At 38.8% G+C, this 20,294-nt stretch overlaps 1 protein-coding gene across 2 annotated transcripts in view; it reads left to right on the top strand.

Moving 5' to 3' along the window:
- The window catches only part of AKAP6 (A-kinase anchoring protein 6), a 653,085-nt gene that overhangs the window by 400,925 nt on the left and 231,866 nt on the right, over nt 1–20,294 (top strand). Inside the window, exon 8 of one of the 2 annotated variants that reach the window (XM_030931392.1) lies at nt 523–686. In XM_030931392.1, coding sequence (XP_030787252.1) covers nt 523–686 — 164 coding nt within the window. Of the gene's footprint in view, nt 1–519; nt 687–20,294 lie in introns of both variants that reach the window. The other variant, XM_030931393.1, reaches the window with a different exon arrangement.

The following is a 20,294-nucleotide window of genomic DNA, read 5'->3' as shown; positions in this document are numbered from 1 at the left end:
TTACAGTTTGGCTCTAGGTTTGAGCTTAACAAAACTAAATAGGAAAAAGATAGTATTAATTGGATTTGCTAATGTTAAAGACTGCTGTCTTAATTCTGGCCTATTTACTGTATTTCTCATTGAATTGACTTGACCTAGTTCCATGGATTTTTTTTTATCATTATGAAGTCTCTACACAGATACACACAGAGCGTTTTATTTGGAATGTGAAACTGTAATGTTGCTAATTTTTATACATTGTGATTTTTGTTCCTCATGTATTTTTTTAAGTCAATATACTGAGTCTAAGTCAGTTTCCAAGCCAGTGATCTATGTGGTTATCACTTTTTTGTACCCTTATACCTCCTGTCGAGAATTGCCTGTTTCTATTCTGAGTGACAAATGCTGATATGGCAGGTGATGGTAATAGTCACTTAAAAATATTTATATTGTTTAAAATAGCCATCTAATTTACTAAATAAAAATAATGAGTAAAGATTCATTCAGGCCCACAACTTCTGCTTTCCCTTCCTTTTGGAGAAGGACTGAAGGACATGCTGCGGATGATTGCAAGTCAATGGAAGGAGCTGCAGAGGCAAATCAAACGGCAGCACAGCTGGATTCTCAGGGCTCTGGATACCATCAAAGCCGAGATACTGGCTACTGATGTGTCTGTGGAGGATGAGGAAGGGACTGGAAGCCCCAAGGTAAGTGGCTTGAAGTTTTCCTTATTTCCTCTTATTTCTGTCTTCTTTTGAACTAGGCACCACTGAAGTTCTCTTTCCAACCCTAAGGCTTTTTGTTTCTACTGGGTAAACTTTATATCTCTCTATATATAAGCAAAATGAAATGGCTTAGTTTAAAACAATAAAGCCTTCAACTTCCAAGTTTTCCAGGAAGAGGTCTTTTTTTGAAAAGTGGCAGAGAAGGAGGGGGACAGTACTTTAGGGGTGAGAGAAAGGGAGACATAAAACATTTAGTAAACAAAACATAAAGCATCTTTAACATGAATAATCAGAATGGTTTTAAATTGTTTTGTTGCAACTATAAATCACTATAATCAGTGCAATCACTCAGCTCTGACATCCATTAGCCGCTTGGTTACAGCAAATTAACAAAGAAGAGAGAAAGTGATTCATTATCTCATTCCTGTTAATGACTATCAGATGCATTGCCTAATTAGGGGATGGTCATTGTAGTGGGAAGAAGGTCATATGCTTTGCTACAAATCTTTTTGCTCCGAGTGTAAGTTCTCCATAATGGTACATGCACCGAATACAACAAGTACTTTAAAAATGAGTATTGACGTGTTTTGGTTATTCATTTTAGATGTCCAAAATAACCCATAAAACATATGCAATTGAACTTTAAATGAAGCACCTTTTAATACAGACTGGCACTATTCTAAAGGTATCCTTGGACTCATAATGTGGAAAATAATGTTATTAATTTGATATTTTCATGTAATCACTCCTTTCTTTTGCATCTGTGAAAACCAGCCTCATAATAAATCCAGAATAAAACGTATTGTAACATGGGGGAAACAGATTTAAGAGTTCATGGTTTTTATTCCTGGCTTGGACAAAGTAAGTAAATCATCATCAAATCACATTTATTTAGCATCCATGTAGATTGGCATTGTGCTAAATGTATACAGAGCAAGTTAAATAAACACTTTGCCCTCTTAGACTCACATTTTTAAATGCAGGCAGAGGAGAAACCCATCCAGCCCTGCAATGTTGAGACCCATGCAGCCAGTGAAAAGCTCAGACAATTTACGGCTTTTAAATCTCAAACAACGCCTTTAACTTATTTGTTGGAAACAGAGGATAGAATGATGAGCTCAGTTTCACTTAAAGAAGGCTCCATGAAGAAGGTCGCATTTCAGGAAATATTTAAAGGAAGGTGGAGAGGTGGCTTGGCACATGAGCACGTATTTTAGGAAGTGATGTGATGAAAGGATCAAAGCTGGAACTAATAATATGGAATGGAGAGTGTATTTAGCAGATTTCTCAGGGCAGACTTGGAGCTATTTTAAGGAGTAGGTTGTAGGGAGAAGTTCACTGGGCTAATGCTTTGGCTGTGTGTGGAAGTGGGGAGAGGAAAGATGATGAGAAACGACACAGTTAAAAACTTATTGTAGGAGGCTGAGGCAGGAGGATCACATGAGGTCAGGAGTTTGAGACCAGCCTGGGTAACATAGCAAGACTTTATCTCTGCAAAAAGAAAAAAATGAGCCAGGCGTGGTGGCATGCACCTACAGTCCTAGTTACTCAGGAGGCTGACGCAGGAGGATTGCTTAAGCCCAGGAGTTCAAGGCTGCAGGGAACTAGGATCACACCATTGCGCTCCAACCTGGGCAACAGAGAGAGACCCTGTCTCTAAAAAACAAGTCAAAAATCTTCATTTTAGCTGGGTATGGTGACACGTGCCTATAATCTAAGCTACTCAGGAGACTGAGTTGGGAAAATCACTTTAAAAAAGCTTCATTGTATTTTGTTTATTTAACAAGAATACACTGAATGCCTACTTTTTAGAAGCTATCCTATATTGGCTACATTTTACATGCCAGATGCTATTCTATAGCATTTCTGTATTATGTCATTTAATTATCATGACAAATTTTTAAAGTGGCTCTATTTTAATCCCCGATGGAGAAAGGGGGTGCAAAGAGAGGTTAGGTAACTTCCTTAAGGTCACACAGCTGCTGAGTAGCAGAGCTGGGAGCCCTTTGATCACAGAGCCCATGTTCATCACCACCCAGCATACTGCCTTTCACTGGTACTGCTCAGGGCCAAGTGTGGGACGAGGCATTAGAGATGAACAATTGGCTTCAGTGCCTGTCTCATGAAGCTTGTGGTGAGGTGTGGGAAACAGACTTTAATAACCCATGCCTTTACAGATTGTGATGTGCTATGAAAGAAAAGAAAAGGGAGTCACAAGAGGTTGGGCCAGCAGAAGTGATTTAGATTAGGGCATCAGGGAGTGAACAGGCCAGTGTGGTTAGAAAGAGAGAAATGTGCAAGGGAAGCTGGGTTCCCTGCTGTTGTACAAGGGGAGGCTTTTGGAATAAGAAGAGAAATGACATCATTGCATTGCACTATAAAAACCTCTTACTGGCTATGGTATGGGATATGAGTGGGTGGGGTGGGGTGAGTGGGGGTAGTGTGGGAGCATGCCAAAGTGGACTGCAGAGATAGCACAATGACCTAAATTAATGAAAGAGCTATGTTGGAAATGAGTACATTCACCAGCGCCAGTTTGAAATGGACGCTTTGAAATCAGCTTATTGTTTAAGGAGGCATTGAGATAGAATGAAGTTGATAACCCAGTGAGAAAGAGAAAGTGTTATCAAAGAGAAGCCTTGTCAGCGTTTCTCAAAAAGAGGACCTACCTATCCAGGCTCTTCCTCAGACCATACCAGAACCTCATGGGTGGGGCTCTGGAATCTGCATTCCAATAAGCTGTTGGAGAACCTCTATAATAGGCACTAGAAAGACCCTTTTCCTGCGGGGACTACATGATCCTCACCCAAAATGAATAAGAGAATGTCTGTTGCATTGTTACTTATAGTAGCAAACAATTGGCATCAACTGAAATGTTTAAAATAAGAATGATTTGATTAAATTATGCTAAATTTCATTCTAATGAAATGTAATGGTTATATAACCATAAAAATCATGTTTTAGAAGAGAATTGGAAATATTGGAGGATACCTATGATATACAATTATATATTTTTGAATATCTTTGAGTTTTCCAAACCTCTCAATGAACAAGAATTATTATAAATAAAAAATAAGAATACATTTAAAAATATAAGAATTAAAAAGTGATAAGAGGTAAAATAGGTGACATTGAGCTGAGGGACTTGAGATATGAATTTAAATATCAAGAAGAAAAAGAAATACATCTGGTTCTTAATGATTAAGGTGCCTTACTTCTTAAGAGAAAACCAAGCAAAAACCCTCCACTTACATTATGCCAAAGGCGAAAATACCTTGAATCACATCAGTTTACCAAGAATAACATTCATGTTTTCCTTTTTAATAGTATTTCTATTCCAGAGCATTTTCATGTCACATTATATGCACAGCATAGTGCATCTAAAAGCAGCTACAAGGAGAGGCTTTTGTAGGTATGTGCAGATGCAGAAGTTGACGGAGGCCCTGAGATTTTGAGATCTTGACATGATTCAGTCAGCAAAACCCCAGGCCTCTACCTCCCAACTAGTTCTCTCTCCACAATCTTGGCTGAATTTTCTCTGGAAAAATGAACTCATCCATACTCAAGGATGAATTTGAAATCAATTTAACACAAAATATATTTCTTAATTTAAGTTTAAGAAACTATGAAAAAATCAGAATGTTCATGCTTTCTATTTATTTAATATTTATGAACTGCTTCTTTTACTCCCTTGGGCAAACACGTATAATAATAATAGAAAGGCTCAGATTCTGAAGCCAGACTGCTTGAGTTCAGTGATTGGCACTTACTGGCTGTGTGTTCCTGGGAAAATTATTTAACTTCCCTGTGCCTCCGTTTTCTCATTTATAAAATAGAGGTAAGATAATATCCACCTCAAAGGGTTGTGATACAGATTTAAAAGAGCTGACGCACCTGAAGTGCTTAGAACAGTGCCCGGCACGCAGTAAATCCTAAGTAGGAGTAAATACACAAGACTTCATTTTCTTATTTTATTTTATTTAGAGTTTTGGGTACATGTGCAGGATGTGCAAGTTTGTTACATAGGTAAACATGTGCCATAGTGATTTGCTGCACCTATCAACCCGTCACCTAGGTGTTAAGTCCAGCTTGCATTAGCTTTTTTTCCTGATGTTCTCCCTCCACCTGTCCCCTCGCTGACAGGCCCCAGTGTGTGTTGTTTCCCTCCCTGGATCTATGTGTTCACATTGTTCAGCTCCCACTTATAAGTAAGAACATGTGGTTGGTTTTCTGTTCCTGTGTTAGCTTGCTGAGGATAGTGGACAAGCCTTCATTTTCTAGAGACGAATAAATAATTATAATAAATAATAAGTTATAAATAATGGATCTGATAAATACTCTGATACAGATAGGAACAAAGTGCTATAAATACACTGAGAAGGAAATAACTAAACCTACCTTGGACTATTAAAGAACAATTTACAGGGAGGCATTCATGTTTTAAATGAAAGGTAGACAGGATTTTTGCCAAGGTGAAAATAATGGGCAGCGAGAATAGCACATACCAAGATAGACAGGTGTGAAAACTGTGGTGTGGCTGGAACCTGGGCCCTTGTTGCAGATGATGAGTAGGCCAGCCTGCCACAGTCTGCACCAAGACACAACAATGTGACAAAAAACGATCCTTAATGATCAGTGATTTGACAATAATTCCTCCTATGTCTCTATTAATATAATCCAAGCCAGAGTGAGGTCTCTATACAGAATAAACCTAAACATACTGTTTAAGCCGAAATTTTTATTGTTATATTGCAATAAATACAGCATACTTAAATAGGTTACCCTGAAGTTCTCCATGACTAAAAGCTGGATTTGGCTTCGTAGCCATTATGTCAGCCCTCTTTCCATGATGTGACCTTGCACAGGTCATGTACAGATTGTGCCATGAAATACATCTCCAAGCACAGCAGTTATGATCATCTATTTCATCTTAGACCTAAAGAGGAACTCAAATTAAAACATGATAAAAAATAACTCCAGAATTCATCTTAGGTTTACTTCAGAAGCTACTGGGAGCTTGAGAAGCATAATAGAAAATCTAAGGAATATATCTAGGGGGTATTTTTCTTTTTTTACCTTGTTTGAGAGACTGCAGGAAAGGACTTGGTTTTAGAAATCTTGTAAAGAGGGAGGATAGGAGGAAATTCAAAGACTCTGGGAAACTTCTCCCCTAGGACTTGGCAGCATACCTTATTTGTTGTATTTCATTTTTTAAAAAAGTGTTTTCTCAGGACTGTGAGATCTTTTATACATGAAAATAGAGAATAGAATTCACCAGTTCTAGAAATAGAGCTTCAGCAGTCACATCTAAGAATTGAAAATATGCTTATAATTATATATTTTTACTTTAAGATAGATTGGTGAAAGTTTATCACCTTGATTAGGCTTTCAGTATGTTCCATTTTTTCATGGTCTACAACTGAAGGGATTTCAAAACATAGTGAATAACACCTAACAAAAGCTACATTTTTTTGACCTTTCAAGGCAAAAAAACAAAAATTCTGAAAGCAAGAAAGCATCTTTAAATTTTATACATAGCCTCCTTTAAACTATTCTAATCTCCTCTTTCTTTATTTTTCACCTATAAAGCATGCATTATTACAGGTATCTTAGAATGGAGACCAGGATTTCCCCATATGACTTATCCAACTTTGCATACTGAACGCATGCAACAACAGTTCCTTCACCCCTTTTAAGGAAACAGATACGTTTCCAGAACAAAGAATATTTGAAGATTTTATTGTAAATTCAGAAAACTTACAGCTACTACAAGGGTGACCTAGCCTGAGTCCCAACCAACATCTTCATTTCTTTAGTGAAAGGAGACAGAGAGTTAGCTGCTTTGAACTCTAGGATTGTGCTCATTTTATCTGCCTTCTTTGAGGCTCTTAGACTGAAGTCATCTTCCTTTGGAAATGGATATCAGACTATGAAGGTCATCAATGTTATCTGTTCAACAATAACAGAAGAGTAAGCTTAAGGATATTCCTTATATATGTTTGCTCAGCCCTGTGAATGAAAGTGTTAGATATTGGCTGATAATTTACATCTATGTGGCCTTTGACTTGGGTATATTGCTTACAATATACCCATTAGACCTTTCTTTAGATGTCAAGAGAGGGCAAGTCCAGTGTTAGCATGTGTTTTTGTTTGTTTGTTTACCAGATGCCCAAGTCTTAACCCAGTATCTATGCTAATGAATTATGGGTAACTTTCTTTAACTGAAGGGATATAAAGGAGTCGATCTGGGGAGCTTCTTGGCAAGATGTTTTCTCTGTATTTTACGGTATCTCTCGGGTAATAGCGCAACTGGCTAATATTTTCTTAGAATAGAACTTGATCCTAATTTTTCCACAGCATTGGTGAGACAAAGTATTGGCTCTACATTCTTTTCTTTTCTGGCTCAGAAGCTCATGGAGTTAGCATGTTCCTTAATATAAGATCTTCAGAAACAGCACTAATGCAATCAATGGGAATTGCATTTATGTGTTGTCAGTCCCACATATACTGATGCACACATTTATAAGGAACTGCTTGAGACACTTTGCTGTCTTCCTCATGCAAACGAGAGCACAGGTATATGTTATCGAAAGGAACCAGAAATGATCTAGTAAGATTAAATTGTGCCTAAAGTAATAGAAAGGAAAACAACAGGCAAAGGCCTGGCCATTATTTATTGAGTGCCGACAGAGAACTCTGCGCTCTGCCCAGTGCCAGGCCAGACATGAGAGAAGACATGCTTTTCTGCTTAGTGGTCTTATCATTTCGGTGTAAGCACATAGTGTAACATCTTGTCTAAGGTACTTTGGGCTATCTTAGATCTAGAATGATAGATTACCTAAGATTCAGATCATCTTAATTAGGATGTTGGCAGATTGAAATGGAATGGGGTTCTTGATGCAAGCAAATGAGCATAAATACATTACCAATTCCACCTCTTCTGTGCAGAAATCTTTCTAAAAGCCAGTATCCGATCTGGTTCCTTTCCTACTGAATTATATAAACATAGTCCTGATTTACAGTATCTAGGGAGAACTCTTTCTTCTACTGTGGATTTTTCAATAACCCCTTTTTTTCGTTATCAGAAGGGTAACTTTTCTTCAAAAGTATTTTTTGAAAGACAGAAACAAAAGTGAGTCCTTCTTTGAAGATCAGTGTGGTTACTAAGTTTGTGATAGAATTCAATAAAAAATAGTTTTTCTAATCTCCTTGAGGCACTTAAATTTGCATATTATAAGACGTATGGGTGGAAAAAAAAAAAAGACATATGGGTGGATCTAAGATGAGGAATTTTTTAATGGTCTGCCACTCTCTTGAGATGACTGAGAAAAATGGTTGGGAAAATAAAAATATATACTAGGTCAAAGGACAGCTAATGGTCATGGTCTGTGTAGTGTATAAGAGCATAGCACGCTGAGTGTGGTGGCTCATGCCTGTAATCCCAGCACTTTGGGAGGCTGAGGCGGGTGGATCATGAGGTCAGGAGTTCAAGACAAGCCTGGCCAATATGGTGAAACCCCCTCTCTACTAAAAATATAAAAAATTAGCCAGGCGTGGTGACATGTGCCTGTAGTCCCAGCTACTCAGGAGGCTGAGGCAGGAGAATTGCTTGAGCCTGGGAGGCGGAGGTTGCAGTGAGCCGAGATTGTGCCACTGCACTCCAGCCTGGGCGACAGAGTAAGACTGTCTCAAAAAAAAAAAAAAAAGCATATCTTATTTTGTTTTTCACACTATACTTCCATTGCTGATGGCCTTGAGAATGGAAACATTTGGCTCAGCAAGAATCTGGGAGTAAAATTCTTTGATGTCTCTAATCAACACAGGGAAAAGTCATTGACAGGAATAGGTAGCTTACTTTTTTCCTATTTAGTCCAAGAATACCTGATCTCTGAATCTGCAATACCTAAAGTTGCAAAGATGCTTGGTATTGTTTACAAACTTACAGTCTGTGGAAAGCAGCCATTTTTATTGGCAGATCTCACATTTTGTAACTCAGTCTGATCAATTTTAGATATGATATAGAGTAAACACATTAGAAGCACTTTGTGCTACATAGTGGAGGTCAAACATTTAAAAAATCTATTAATATAAGTATTTAAGCACAAAAAAAGAAGGCAAGATACAGAATTGCTTCTAAAAAACACTTTAAAACTAATAAGTACATTCTTTGAAAGTGTGAAACAATTACCTCAGTGTGTGACTTACACTTTTTCCTGGAATGTGTTGTTTCTGGCAGGGGAGCAGGCTGAGCCTGGGAGAGCCCTGCCTGCTAAAGGGATTACTCCGCTCTGGCTTTTGTGTTTATTGAGTCGCCTAGGCCTTCTTATTAAATGGCAGTTTTCAAATGTACACACACCTGCACTCAGCACCCTAAATACTCCAAATGCTTGTTTAACTTTTCTCACACCCAGAGTATCTCTCCCATTTGGTGTAGTCAAATGGCATTGAGTTGTCCATGTTTTGCTTGTTCTTTCTCTTTGGAATATAGCCATTTATGCGGTTGTAATGCTACCAGAGACAGAGTGTTTTTTAAGGTACTGTACTGCTCTTTGCTACCAGTACTCAGAGAACATTCCCAGTCTTAGCTCCCACTGTGCCTAAATGAAGGTTTATGTTTCTCAGGAAACATTAACTAGATCGGAGGTCCTGCCAGGCAGAACTCAGGGACCATCTTTCTGCAGGTTCCAGGCCATTTTGCATTGGATTGGGGCAGCGGCTTCTCATTTTTATACTCATTTGGCCTGCAGAGGCCAATACTTGTTTAGCATTACCTCCTGCAGAGCTCAGCAAGGTCGTGGACCTCCCTGAGTGAGAATAGGGAGAAGGAAAAAAGGAAGCCTAAATCAAGAGACTAAGACAAAAGAAAAGAGAGACTAGAAAGAAGAGAGAAGGAACAGAGGAGAAAGATTAAAGAAGGAAGCATGTGTCTAGTGAAATGTGGTAGAAGCTAAAAAACATTGCCTCAGCTGTCTTTAGAGGCATTTGTTCCACAGGCTGCCCAAGTCCGTTTCATGGACCTTAGTGTATTCATGAGGTCTCTCTCTCTGACACACACACACACATGCACACACATGTTCATTCCTTTCTCAGTCTCTGGAAATCAAAAGCAGAAAACCTTTGTTTAATTTTGACATCTTAGATATTATTGTGTAACCATTGTGTGTGTGAGTGTGTTTATACAACATATTCTATTGATAGGGTTAGCACTCACAACGGGCTTGCTATAGTTTAGGTTCATGTAAAGCCTTTTACCTGGGTTTGCTTCTTCATTCTTCCCAACAATGCCAGGAGTCCTAACTCCTGTTATTATTTTCCCTTTACTGACAACAACAACAACAACAACAACAAAAACTTAGGTTCCAAATGCATTAGATAATCATTGAGACAGTCTTCTTAGACACCTTCCATAACAAGGGAAAGGACAAACTTCTTAGCCCATCATTTGATTCTAGCTGCTTAGTTAAGATTTGTGTCAATGTTTTATTTCTTAATTCTTCTAGTTTACCCACCCTTTTCCAAATATATTTTTCCTTTTTTTGTTCTTTGCTCTTGCTTATGGCTTTTCTCATTCTCTCCATCTATACTGCTTTTATTCATCCTTAGAATAGATTAATATTTAAAATGTAACTACAACATGATGATGTAGCTCTGGACAGGATACTGTACCTCTCCTTGCTTACTGCCTAGCAGTGGAGAAAGATGTGCACAAATGTAGTTCTAAATTAAAGCAGACTGTGCAATACATACAAGAGATACAGAAACTGGGGGAGGGAACATTATTTCAACCTGATGGGCTCTGGGAAGGCCTAAGAGAAGATGGATTTTGTGGAGGTCTGTAATATTCAGCTAAATTGGTAATAGAAAGATGTTGGAGGGACAGCATTCCTGACATAGGAAATAGCATGGTCAAAAGTATGGAAAAGGGAAAATATGAGGGACATCGAAAGTGAACAGTGAATAGTTTGGCTTTTTGAGCATACAGCATCCATGTGTTTATGCGCAAGAGATGAGGACTTAGTGAAAGATAGATCCTGAAAAAGTTTGACCTATATACTGGACAGCTTTGGATATCAGGCTGAAGAGTTGTGTTTTACTGGTGTGCCCTGTGTGTTTTTGATGACTGAATTTGGTCATAGAAAACAGATGGCAAAGGTAGGATGAAAAAGGAAGGACTGAAAGTCAAGACAATGAATTAGGAAACTACTACAATAACTAAAGGCAGGCCGAGGCAAAGCAGTGGCTGTGATAATATAAGGAAAAAAGTAAGAGTGATAGTCTGGAAGAAGAAATAATAGGATTTGGTATCTAGGGGATGGAGCCTGAGGGAAGAGTTAACAATGACTTAAAGGAATTGAGCATGAGCAGTTAGGAGAATGGTATTACCATTAACTGAAGTTGGACACATTTCGATAACGAACAGCTTTGAAAGGGAAGATAATTAACTCTGTTTAGAACAGTGACCTTGATGCACAATTAATAAGAATATCTAGGTGTGTAACCTGAGCATAGATATTTTTGTAACCTCCCCAGGTGATTCTAAAGTACAGGAAAGTTTGCGAACAAAGATTTAGCAAGGAGGAGAAACCTGAAAATCAATGCTATGTTCTTGTGTAACAGTTGAAAATGCAAGCCTGAAGCTCGGAGTAGAGGTCAGTGTTAAGGATGTAGGTTTGGTAGTCCAAATAGAAATAATAGCTGTAACCTTGGAAGTTGATTTTAACAAGAGACTACTCTGTGAGAATAAAGTACATGTGCAATAGAACTTTAAGGAAAGCCTAGGGTAACTGAGAGCCAGGATACCACACTAAAACGGGGGGTTCCTAACTGGATACCCTTTATTTCTTTCTCTTGCCTGATTGCCCTAGCCAGAACTTCCAACACTATGTTGAATAGGAGTGGTGAGAGGGGGCATCCCTGTCTTGTTCCAGTTTTCAAAGGGAATTTTTCCAGTTCTTGCCCATTCAGTATGATATTGGCTGTGGGTTTGTCATAAATAGCTCTTATTATTTTGAGGTACGTTCCATCAATACCGAATTTATTGAGCGTTTTTAGCATGAAGGGCTGTTGAATTTTGTCAAAAGCCTTTTCTGCATCTATTGAGATAATCATGTGGTTCTTGTCGTTGGTTCTGTTTATATGCTGGATTACGTTTATTGATTTGCGAATTTTCCCTGTTTGCAGATGACATGATTGTATATTTAGAAAACCCCATTGTCTCAGCCCAAAATCTCCTTAAGCTGATAAGCAACTTCAGCAAAGTCTCAGGATACAAAATTAATGTGCAAAAATCACAAGCATTCTTATACACCAGTAACAGACAAACAGAGAGCCAAATCATGAATGAACTTCCATTCACAATTGCTTCAAAGAGAATAAAATACCTAGGAATCCAACTTACAAGGGATGTCAAGGACCTCTTCAAGGAGAACTACAAACCACTGCTCAGTGAAATAAAAGAGGACACAAATAAATGGAAGAACATACCATGCTCATGGATAGGAAGAATCAATATCGTGAAAATGGCCACACTGCCCAAGGTTATTTATGGATTCAATGCCATCCCCATCAAGCTACCAATGAGTTTCTTCACAGAATTGGAAAAAACTGCTTTAAAGTTCATATGGAACCAAAAAAGGGCCCGCATTGCCAAGACAATCCCAAGTCAAAAGAACAAAGCTGGAGGCATCACGCTACCTGACTTCAAACTATACTAACAAGGCTACAGTAACCAAAACATCATGGTACTGGTACCAAAACAGAGATATAGACCAATGGAACAGAACAGAGTCCTCAGAAATAATACCACACATCTACAGCCGTCTGATCTTTGACAAACCTGAGAGAAACAAGAAATGGGGAAAGGATTCCCTATTTAATAAATGCTGCTGGGAAAATTGGCTAGTCATAAGTAGAAAGCTGAAACTGGATCCTTTCCTTACTCCTTATATGAAAATTAATTCAAGATGGATTAGAGACTTAAATGTTAAACCTAATACCATAAAAACCCTAGAAGAAAACCTAGGTAGTACCATTCAGGACATAGGCATGGGCAAGGACTTCATGTCTAAAACACCAAAAGCAACGGCAGCAAAAGCCAAAATTGACAAATGGGATCTAATTAAACTAAAGAGCTTCTGCACAGCAAAAGAAACTACCATCAGAGTGAACAGGCAACCTACAGAATGGGAGAAAGTTTTTGCAATCTACTCATCTGACAAAGGGCTAATATCCAGAATCTACAAAGAACTCAAACAAATTTACAAGAAAAAAACAAACAACCCCATCAAAAAGTGGGGAAAGGATATGAACAGACATTTCTCAAAAGAAGACATTCATACAGCCAACAGACACATGAAAAAATGCTCATCATCACTCGCCATCAGAGAAATGCAAATCAAAACCACAATGAGATACCATCTCACACCAGTTAGAATGGCAATCATTAAAAAGTCAGGAAACAACAGGTGCTGGAGAGGATGTGGAGAAATAGGAACACTTTTACACTGTTGGTGGGATTGTAAACTAGTTCAACCATTATGGAAAACAGTATGGCAGTTCCTCAAGGATCTAGAACTAGATGTACCATATGACCCAGCCATCCCACTACTGGGTATATACCCAAAGGATTATAAATCATGCTGCTATAAAGACACATGCACACATATGTTTATTGCGGCACTATTCACAATAGCAAAGACTTGGAATCAACCCAAATGTCCATCTGTGACAGACTGGATTAAGAAAATGTGGCACATATACACCATGGAATATTATGCAGCCATAAAAAAGGATGAGTTTGCGTCCTTTGTAGGGACATGGATGCAGCTGGAAACCATCATTCTTAGCAAACTATCACAAGAACAGAAAACCAAACACTGCATGTTCTCACTCATAGGTGGGAACTGAACAATGAGATCACTTGGACTCGGGAAGGGGAACATCACACATCGGGGCCGATCATGGGGAGGGGCGAGGGGGGAGGGGGGAGGGATTGCATTGGGAGTTACACCTGATATAAATGATGAATTGATGGGTGCTGACAAGTTGATGGGTGCAGCACACCAACATGGCACAAGTATACATATGTAACAAACCTGCACATTATGCACACGTACCGTAGAACTTAAAGTATAATAATAAAAAAAAAAAATTAGGGGTTAAGTGAGAATCTACATCCTCACCAGTGAAACTTTCAGGCCCTACTGCCCAGAATGCTGGCAGCCGGGGAGTAGTATTATAGCAGGTCAAAGGAACTCTTCATGGAGCAAGAGTGAACTTAGCATGTTTATAGACTGAGGAATAGGACTAATGAAAAAGGGAAACTTGAAGGAGATGGTTTCAAGGACAAGAAAGATGAATAGTTGTTGGTACAATGATTCAGATGAGGAGAGGAAGTGAATCTGTGGAGCTGTGATTTTCAGGAAAGGAGGATACATCTTCTGAGTTAGGACAGAAAGAGGGAAGGAAGCCAAAGAATTTAGAATGAAGACAAACTCAATGAGATTCATCAGTGGAGCAATTATTTGAATAGAGGGAGGGTAGAAGCTGAGGAGGGACTAGAGAACAGAGTAGGAGTCAAATCGTATCCTCTCAAAAGAGATTTCCTAAAATTTTCTAGTCCTGTTTGATCACTGTGCCCTCTAAACTTCTCACTTACTGTTTGTACCATACATTTGGTGATTAATCTCACACAGCCTTGTAAAACACCATTTTCATTGTGGTTTTGAACTTCCATTTGTATCTTTCATAATTAACTTTTCAGGTGATTACCACCCATCATGATCGCAAACTCCTTGGGGCAGCAACTATATCCTAAGCTTTGTTTTACTCACTTTACACATTATTTGAGCTTTAAAATGTGTTTTAGTTAATTTGATTATACTAATATCATGTTTAGTTATAATATCCTTTTTAAAGCCAAAGACAGAACCCTACCTTGTTGTCTCATCTTTCATAATACTTTCTTTATCTTAGCTGTGTTAATCATGGCACGATCCCATTTTAACATCTGTTCTTTCTTTCTACACTTCTCTCCCATTTTCTTTGCTGCTTTTTTTTTTTTGTAAATAAAACAATCTTTAAATCAACTTTTAGAAGAGCCATTTCACCTATTTTTTCCCAAATCACTAGGCATTTATTCCTTAAAAATGTGATTTTATTGTAGTGTGAATTTATTATTATATTCATACTTCCTTTAGGCAGGTCTAGTTGGTTAATTACGTTAATAGATTGTTAGATTTTTTAAAACCTTCATTTAAACAGCCTTGCTGAAAGGATATACTCTGAGTTGCTTCTTTGAAAAACACTAAAACCATCTAATATGACGTGGTAGCTGACCAGCACACTGGTTGATGAAATTTGTAGTCCTTGCTCCAAAGCTCTCTAACAAGATTAGGTGAGATTGAACTTCAGAAGGTAAAGGTCTCTAAATTGACATAAATTCAAAGGGCAGAACTAGATCATACCACTATTTGAATCGCTATCAAAGTCTAATTTCTGACATATTATATTTGGTCCATTGCAATTTGTGTACATACACATCCTTCTAGTAAATGATGAATGAGGTTTAGCTAACCTAATGTAGTTTATACACTTCTAGACATTTGTTGGAAATATATGATTGGGGAGCTCTTTTCTCTGTAAAATGACCTGGATCGCTTTTCTGGAACACAGTCTCTCTGTTTTATGCTAGACACAAACACAGACACTCAGGCATTTTTTCCAAACCAGCTTGGTTGAATTTATTTCCCTGCTGTCTTTCTCTTGATACCTCTTGTGTATACTCAAGCTATCATTAGATAGATGGGGAGCAAATACGGAATTTCACTGGATAGTTTCATCTGGCTAAAACCATTCATTTTTAAGGGAATTAGACCATTTCTAATGGGAATTTTTGGGCCAGTTTTGAGACTAGAAAATGATTAGTTAAGCTTCATCAACATATTTGAACTTCTAGTGTTTGAACCTTCTGAAGTTTATTCATAACTTGAGGGGCTATGCATTGTGAATTATGAGGAATTTCAGAAAACTCCTCTGTCTTGGTTCTTTTCTTCTTTTCTGCTGCTCGTCCCAAAGCCTTCATTTCTTTTCTAGCTGAAAGTAAGCTAACAATAGTATGATATAAACTTGTGATTCTGCTGCTAAGCAGGCTCAATAGCATCAGTGATAATGACTGTTGTAGGGTAATGCCAGCCTGCTTACTGTGTTGGAATTTTCCTCACTGAGACTTTGGAGGTTCTCTTACCTGGCCTGTTGTACACCTAGCAGGCACCTTCACACTGACCACCTTTTTTGATCACACGTTGTTTCTCTTCTTAACGAACTCTTCTGAGAGCTGTATACACATGTTTAAAATGGCAGCTTTCTGGACCCCACTACCCATCTTTGTTTTTTTTTTTTTTTTTTTTTTTGTTTTGAGACGGAGTCTCGCTCTGTTGCCCAGGCTGGAGTGCAGTGGCTGGATCTCAGCTCACTGCAAGCTCCGCCTCCAGGGTTTACGCCATTCTCCTGCCTCAGCCTCCCAAGTAGCTGGGACTACAGGCGCCCGCCAACTCGCCCGGCTAGTTTTTTGTATTTTTTAGTAGAGACGGGGTTTCGCCGTGTTAGCTAGGTTGGTCTCGATCTCCTGACCTCGCGATCCACCCGTCTCGGCCTCCCAAAGTGCTGGGATTACAGGCTTGAGCCACCGCGCCCGGCCCCATCTTTGTTAATGAAGTTCTTGGGACACAATGTTTTTTCCTCTCAAGTGAATTAGACTAAATATGACTGAACAGAAAACAAAATGTATATTTCAAAATTATCATCAAATAGTGCTGCTACTATTTTTTTGTTGCATTTTAGAGTGAAATCATCTCATTTCCTAGTGAGAACTTTTAAACTATTACTATTAATCAGTAATTGAAAATTTCCCCTCATTTTTGGTTGAAGGCTAATAATTATTAACTGTATAATACAGGACAAAGAGGACAGTAATATGAACAAAGATATCGCTGAATGAAAATAAATTTGATATTCCAAGTGTTTTTCTTCCTTGCTATTATTTTTGTATTTTTTCCAATTGTGTGGTGGTTTTCAGTTGAAGTCCTGCTTCAGACCTTTGGCAAATAGCATCTTTTATCATTATCTACAGATACTTTTTGTCTCACTTATACACAAAAAGCTTAATGACTATGCTCCATTGGCTAATACACAAAAGGGAAATCAGGTAAAAGAATTTGAAGATGAAATCTCTGGAAAGCCTGCATTTTAAGCAGACTTTCTCTCATAACAGTCTTGTGTCAATGAATGCCTTGAAATAGAAGCTCTTGTTTTGTGTAATTTTCCAAGGCAATCAATAGTTCTTTCTTCTCATAAGTGGTAAAATTTGATATTAGGAAGTATAGATATACTTCTCATAAAAGGGAGTGTGTTGGGGATGTTGCACTAATGATACAATCTGCAACAGCAGTATCAGATAATGTTTATTAAGCTTAATTTGGCAGGCATTGTGGACTACCCAGCCAATAGCCATTTTCCTCCTTTGTCCTAACAACACCACTTGTTTTGTCCACATACTACTTTCTTTTATGGTGTGTGGTTCAGGTGAAGTGGACCCTATTCCTAGCCCAGCCAGCGAATCACAGTCTATGAGGCAGCCGGCTCCCTTTGCATAACTACTTGATGTACTTCTGGCCAGTGAGATATAAAGAGTCTATGGGGCCTTGGGAAAGGTTTTCTTTCTTTTGAAAAAGAGATAAACAAGGTTGGGCGCAGTGGCTCACGCCTGTAATCCCAGCACTTTGGGAGGCCAAGGTGGGCGGATCACGAGGTCAAGAGATCGAGACCATCCTGACCAACATGGTGAAACTCCGTCTCCACTAAAAATACAAAAATAGCTGGGCGTGGTGGTGCACGCCTGCAGTCCTAGCTACTGGGGAGGCTGAGGCAGGAGAATCACTTGAATCCAGGCAGTGGAGGTTGCAGTGAGCCAAGATCGCGCCACTGCACTCCAGCCTGGTGACAGAGCAAGACTCCGTCTCAAAAAAAAGAAAAGACAAGAAGAAAATGTTCCCTTTCAAGCTCTGGATGCTTTCACAAGGGCAAGAAGCTGAGGTGCTATCGCCATTTTGTCACTATAAATGGAGCTAGGTCAAGGATAATGCTTAATATGCCAAGGATGGCAGAGGAGAAAGATGGGTTCTTTATATCATCGAACAGCTGAATGAACCAACTCTTGAGATGTTTGACCTTCAGCACTTTTTATGAGTTCCTTCTTTTTTCTTTTTTTTTAACCTTCCTCTAGTTGGAGCTGAAATTTTCTGTTATTAGGGACAAAAACATTCTGCCTTAATGAAATATTGTAGTCTGTTGAGTATTATATAATTTGAATATTTCTCTACCTTTTGAATCTCACAATACTTCCTTTTACATGTTTCCCTCAATGCTAAACCATTACTTTTTTTTTTTTTTTTGAGACGGAGTCTTGCTCTATCACCCAGGCTGGAGTGCGGTGGCGTGATCTCTGCTCACTGCAAGCTCTGCCTCCCGGGTTCACACCATTCTCCTGCCTCAGCCTCCCAAGTAGCTGGGACTACAGGCACCTGCCACCACGTCCCGCTAATTTTTTGTATTTTTAGTAGAGCTGGGGTTTCACCAGGATGGTCTCGATCTCCTGACCTCGTGATCCACCCACCTCGGCCTCCCAAAGTGCTGGGATTACAGGCGTGAGCCACTGCGCCCGGCCTAAAACATTACTTTTTAACCTCTTCTTAACTTATTGCTACATGGTGACTTTGTTCACACTAACACTATTAAAATTATTCTCATCAGTGTTCCCTCATGACTTCTTGGTTACCAAATCAGCCCGTTAGCCTCAAATTCCTTTCTATAAATCATTGATTGGTGACTTTTAATTAAGAATTATTAGCCAATTATTAAAAAATCAAAAAATAACAGTTGCTAGCAAGATTGCAGATAAAAAGGAATACTTATACACTCTTGGTGGGAGTGTAAATTAGCTTGATCATTGTGGAAAGCAGTGTGGGGATTCCTCAAAGAGATAAAAATGGAACCACCATTCAACCCAGCAATCCCATTACTAAGTATATATCCAAAGGAATATAAATCATTCTATCATAAAGACACATGCATGTTAATGTTCACTGCAGCACTATTCACAATGGCAAAGACATGGAATCAACCTAAACACCCATCAGTGATAGACTGGATGAAGAAAATGTGGCACATATATACCATGAAATACTATGCAGCCATAGAAAAGAAAGAGATCATGTCGTTTGCAGGAACATAGACAGATCTGGAGGCCATTATCCTTAGCAAACTAACACAGAAATAGAAAACTAAATACTGCATGCTGTCACTTATAAGTGGGAGCTAAATTATGAGAACACATGGACACATAGAGGGGAGCAAAAGACACTGGAGCCTTTTGGAGGGTGGAGGGTGGGAGGAGGGAAAGGATTAGGAAAAATAACTAATAGGTACAAGGTTTAACACCTGGGTGACAAAATAATCTGTACAACAAACCCCAATAACAGTTTTACCAGTATAACAAAACTGCACATGTACCCCTGAACTTAAATAAAAGTTAAAAAAAAAAAGTCTTTTTTTTCAAACTAAATCTTACTTATAACCCCAACATATATATACACACACACACACAGAGTAGGATTTTTCAGTTGATTCAGAACCTGGGGGCTTTGCCCTTTGCTCACTGTCCCCTGGGACTTCTCTAGCCCTCCATGTCCCTGACCTCTGCAAAGCTCACAGGTACCACGGGACATAGTATTAAAACTAGCCTCTGAATTTGACCTTACTGTTGGTGCCTCTCCTGCCTCTTCTCCGTTTGCACTATATGTGCCTGTCCTACCCAGAATCCTTCAGTGGCTTTCCATTGCCTACCTATAAAGTTCCTTTCTAGCCTTGTTTCTTTGATGCTCCCTTTTCTTTCTTTGCTAGAGCCACATGAGGGTACCTCTAGTCTCCAAAACTTCCCAGTTTATCTTTTGTTGCTATGCTCTTCTCGTTCAGCTCCCTATCTTTGCTCATTTCTACCTGTTTAATCCTCCCCATTATCATGTTTTATCTCAGTGGTCTGTCTGCCACCCAGTAGCCATCTATACCAAAATGATTCTAAATTTTATCAATTCCCATAGCATTTGTACCTCATTTATAACACTTATCACATTCTGTCTTTGAATTTCATATTAAAGATATTCCTCAAGCTGCATTCTTCTTAAGGTGGGAAGCCATTTCCTGTTCGTTGTTCTGCACACTGCAATGCTTAGCATAATATATCCCTCAAAGACTATTCTTGAACGAAATGCTTGTTGAGTAACAAAAAAATTATAACACAAATCCAAACCCTTAAATTACGTATGTCCTTTAGGTTGTTTTGTTTTGTTTTGAGACAGGGTCTTGCTCTGTCACATAGGCTGTAGTGTAGTGGCACAATTTCAACTCACTGCAACCTCTGCCTCTCAGATTCCAGTGATTCTTGTGCCTCAGCCTCCCAAGTAGCTGGGACTACAGGTGTGTGCCACCATGCCCAGCTAATTTTTGTGTATTTTTGTGAATTTAATTGGCTAAAGA

The sequence above is a fragment of the Rhinopithecus roxellana genome, chromosome 5 (genome assembly GCF_007565055.1).
Source record: "Rhinopithecus roxellana isolate Shanxi Qingling chromosome 5, ASM756505v1, whole genome shotgun sequence".
NCBI classification, from domain to species: domain Eukaryota; kingdom Metazoa; phylum Chordata; class Mammalia; order Primates; family Cercopithecidae; genus Rhinopithecus; species Rhinopithecus roxellana.
Note: the sequence above shows the minus strand (reverse complement) of the source record. Positions and strands in the feature narration are given on the sequence as shown.